General features: G+C 39.1%; 1 protein-coding gene across 1 annotated transcript in view; it reads right to left on the bottom strand.

The window, feature by feature from the left end:
- NEK10 (NIMA related kinase 10) overlaps window positions 1–4139 on the bottom strand; it is a 232817-nt gene that overhangs the window by 167617 nt on the left and 61061 nt on the right. The window contains exons 18-19 of the mRNA XM_030887662.2: window positions 2457–2578; window positions 2214–2316 (exon numbers count right to left, since the gene is read on the bottom strand). Of these exons, the coding sequence (XP_030743522.1) occupies window positions 2214–2316; window positions 2457–2578 (225 nt within the window). The remainder of the gene's footprint in view (window positions 1–2213; window positions 2317–2456; window positions 2579–4139) is intronic.

Below are 4139 nucleotides of genomic sequence, written 5' to 3'. Positions count from 1 at the left end.
AGTCACAGATTTGACAAATGTATTAAGTGTAATGGAGTGTACTTTGAAGGTGGTCAGGTTGTTTTGTAAAAAAAATTTAAATACATAGCTTTGGGAAAAAAAAATTCTGTTCTTTGTGGGGGTAACCCCTCATAATTTCCAAATGTTGGATGAAAAGAGGCCTACCCCAGGCAGATGATAAAGGGAATGTCCTAAAAATATCCACACAGACAACTGCTCATGTTTAAAAGCATTTACATCAGAAAAACAGTGGATTTCCTAACAGCTAAGCAGGACCCTTCAACATTTTGTAGGATAATGACTTTCATCTGGGAGATAAAATACCCAAACAAACTGACAACCAGAGATGAAAATCCCATAAAGACATTTTGTGACACGCAAGCATTCAAAACTTGTAATTCGCAAAGCACTATTTCCAAAGGAAAGGATTAGAAGTTACACTTCACCAAAACAAAGGGGTTTAGGGAAAAGAAGAAGAAGAACAGGACATAAGAGCAGAAGAGTAAGCAAAAGTCCCGGGACCACAGACCTAGAGCAAACAGTTGCATGTAGGAAGTTCCTAGGAAAACAAAATTGGGAGTCGCTCTGACATTGGACCAGATGGAAAGAGTATGTAATGGAATTTTATAACCCTTTTGGAAGACTTAGAAAGAAAAAGCAATGGGCACAACAGAAACCCAAAACAAAACCCCCAAAAATGGAAATCATGAACTCCACAGAAGGGAAGGAAAAGATCTGTGGAAAAGACAAGGAGTTGATATTGAATAATGTTTAGATAGTGGCAATCATGTAAGCATGAACTGTCAAGTTTACCCAAAATTATGCTACAAACCATATTGAAAGGATAGCAGATAGAATTAAGGTAATCCACTAGGGCACAATAAAAATACTAAAAGCTCTATTTTGTCTTTCTAACACATCTTTTACATTTTACCACTATATACTTTGTTGTCTGGTATAAAATATTTATATAACAATATATGTATAAAATTAAAATTTAGCATACATATATTAACAATGTATTTGCAAAAAAAATCACTGGTAGAAAGCCATCATCAAAATCATTTGGGCATCACTAATTTAGGGATGTATCTGCCCACTTTTAGTTGGTGAATCATTACTAGTTCATGAAAATAACAAGGTTCATAACTGAGGGGCAGATGAGAGCTCATATATGTGCATATCTCTCCACAAGTCTGTGTGTGTATGTGCGTGTGTGTGTGTGTGTGTGTGTGTACAATACATGTATATATATGCTAAGTTTTGTCTGTCTACTATTATGTTTTATCCTTACCACCTTTGAGCAATTTTTTTTAATTCTTCTCTGTTAGCTCTCCCAGATATGAAGCACAGGAGGAGTGATACAAGGGGATATAGGGAATACAGTAATGAGGGGTGGATGACAGGGAGAGGGAATGGGGATTTGGGGAGTAAATAATGAAGATGGGAGGTGGGAGGGAGCACCAGAATAGTTGTGATTGCATAACTCATCTTAAAGGTGATTTAATCGTGGGGGGGGGTGCGGGGGGGAAAATGCTCTAAAATTGATGTGGGGGTGATTGTACAATTCTCCTTGATATACTAGAAGGATCAAACTATTGAATTATATGATATGTAAATTACTTGCTAATAATACTGTTAGGAAAAATGATTTTAGCTCATAATTGGAAAGTAGACAATTGTGGAGGAAAAAAATCAACCTCTTCATTTGTCAAAATGAACCTTTGAGTAAACCTACATGATATAGATGAAAATATTATATTGATGTATACAAACAGCTGGGATTTTACTACCTCTAGATATATATATTTGTCACCCACGAGACACAGGCTATGGTAAAACATTCCCAAATAATGAGCTCATGCATTGGTGACATAGAACTAGAAACCACTGATGTGAGACTTTAAACACTTAACATTTTAAAGAAAACCTATTCTCTCGTAGGGGCAAAAATATAGCCCTGTCAAAACTGGCCACATATGGCTAGGTAGGCTAGTAGAGGCTAAGTAAGATACATGAACATAAAACATTCACCACCACAGCTGCTCGGGCCACATTTCAGGTGCACAACAGCCACCTGTAGCTCGTGGTAACATATGGGGCCGAGTGTACCAAGAGCTTTTCCAGCAGTGAATAAAGTTCTATTGGACAGCAGGGGCCTTGACTAGTATTCACAACTTTTCAGTGGAAAATGCTGAGATTGTTATACTTACTAACGGTCACTTTGTCCTTATCCCCCAGCATAATGTTGTTTGGCGTCAGATCTCGGTGGACGATCCTCTTCTCCTTGTGCAGGTACCGAAGAGCCAAGCACAGCTGGAAACAGCAATAAAAACAATGCTTATTTCTCCCCCCACGATACATGTAAGGCCAATGAGGACTAACACCTGTGTCGGAGACATCCGCTCAGGGCTTTTACTGTTCAGTGGAAAACTTGACGGAAGAAAAAAGAATACCTGTATGAATATTTTCCATAGCCTTTCTTCAGTAAAACGGTGTTGCTTTTCCTTCAAAGAACTGAAATGCTCCCCAAGCGGGGCCCCTTCTATAAGTTCCATGACGATATATAATCTGTCATCTATATCAACACATGCAAAGAAAGGTAATTCAAGACAGTTGAATTGGATGTACCAGAGGCATCATGTTACTCTAGCAAACATGATCGTTTCTGTGTAAACTAAGATGTGGACGGGTTGGCAGGAGCAAAGGGGGATGTTCTGGAGAGGGTGTACATCCCCCTTTCCTCTCAACCGCAAATGTATCCTTGCATCGAGGCAGAGGGAAAATAGCACCTCAAGCTGTACTGTTTAGGAGTTTCACAGAAGGACTTGCAGAAGTGCACATCGAAATCACGAGGTGGCCGTTCTATGACACTGCCCAGCAGGCACACACCCACACACACGCACGTGTCATGTCCCTAAAGAGTGGAGAAATATGGGGTGCAACCTTTTATCTGAGAATCTCCTAACTCGTTGGGTTCACAGTTTTGCTCTGGATGCCAGAGGCCCAAAAAGTAATTTCACATCCTCTTCCAAAACTGCTTATACAATTATTCACAATTGCATGGTGATATGTATCCTTTGTAGCTTTTTGTGATGTGCATGTATGTGTATTTATAGACAATATATACACAAGACTACAATCTTACTATATACTTTTTATTGTCTCGTACATCAGGACACAGCTTTCTGCTGAGTGTATAATATGGATATAACATAATTGATTTACCCATTCTCCTAATGTACGACCTCTATGTTGTTTCCAGCTTTTCACAATTCAAAATATTGTAGGCAGTAGCCTCATCTCTAGATTATTTTCCACTCTTTCTTCACTTGCTCCCTTTACTCACAATTCTCTAATTTATTTGATCACCTATTGAGACATTTTTAAGTCACTTCAAATTATTGGGTCAGATGTCAGGTTATAAAGAAATTTTATTTTCTATTAAAATTTAAACAATTTATAAACATCAGCATAAGGAAAACAATCTCGGGCTTTTTTTCATGGGGCATACATGGAATCAGGGTAGTTACTCTCATCTCAAGAACTAAGGGGTGTACATGGAGCTCTGGAAGGGTATCCGTGGAATGAAGGGCGAGTGCGCACTTCTCAAGGGCAAACGGGGTGAGCATCGGGCCTGCTGGAAGAGCTGTCCACCAGGTACGCTAGAGTTCTTCTAGGAAGGGAGCGAGACCACATCGTAATAAAGGCCACACCCATTTTCAGGGTTGCTAACAGCGCTGATAAAGAAGGTAGTGGCAGTGTTGCTGTTCGCTGCCATTCGATTGCCACTTAGGGAGACTGCATGCATGAGGAAGGACGTCTTTGCGTCAGCCTTGTGTTTCTTTAAACTTTCCTTCAAACAGGATTTTCAGTTTGAAATTTCATATGTGATAGATTATTAATGCTTATCACTACTTACGCTATTGCAGTTGGATGTTCTATATTTGTTTAAACAAGTGACTACGTTTACTGTATCTCAAGGTTTGGGTTCTTTTAAATTATTTTATTGGGGGCTCGTACAATTCTTATCACAATCCATACATCCATCCATTGTGTCAAGCACATATGTACATCTGTTGCCCTCATTCTCAAAACATTTGCCCTCTGCTTTAGCCCTTAATATCAGTTGCTCATTT

This window comes from Echinops telfairi, unplaced genomic scaffold, assembly GCF_000313985.2.
Source record: "Echinops telfairi isolate 266 unplaced genomic scaffold, ASM31398v2 ScPeMD7_7420;HRSCAF=8458, whole genome shotgun sequence".
Taxonomy (NCBI): domain Eukaryota; kingdom Metazoa; phylum Chordata; class Mammalia; order Afrosoricida; family Tenrecidae; genus Echinops; species Echinops telfairi.
Note: the sequence above shows the minus strand (reverse complement) of the source record. Positions and strands in the feature narration are given on the sequence as shown.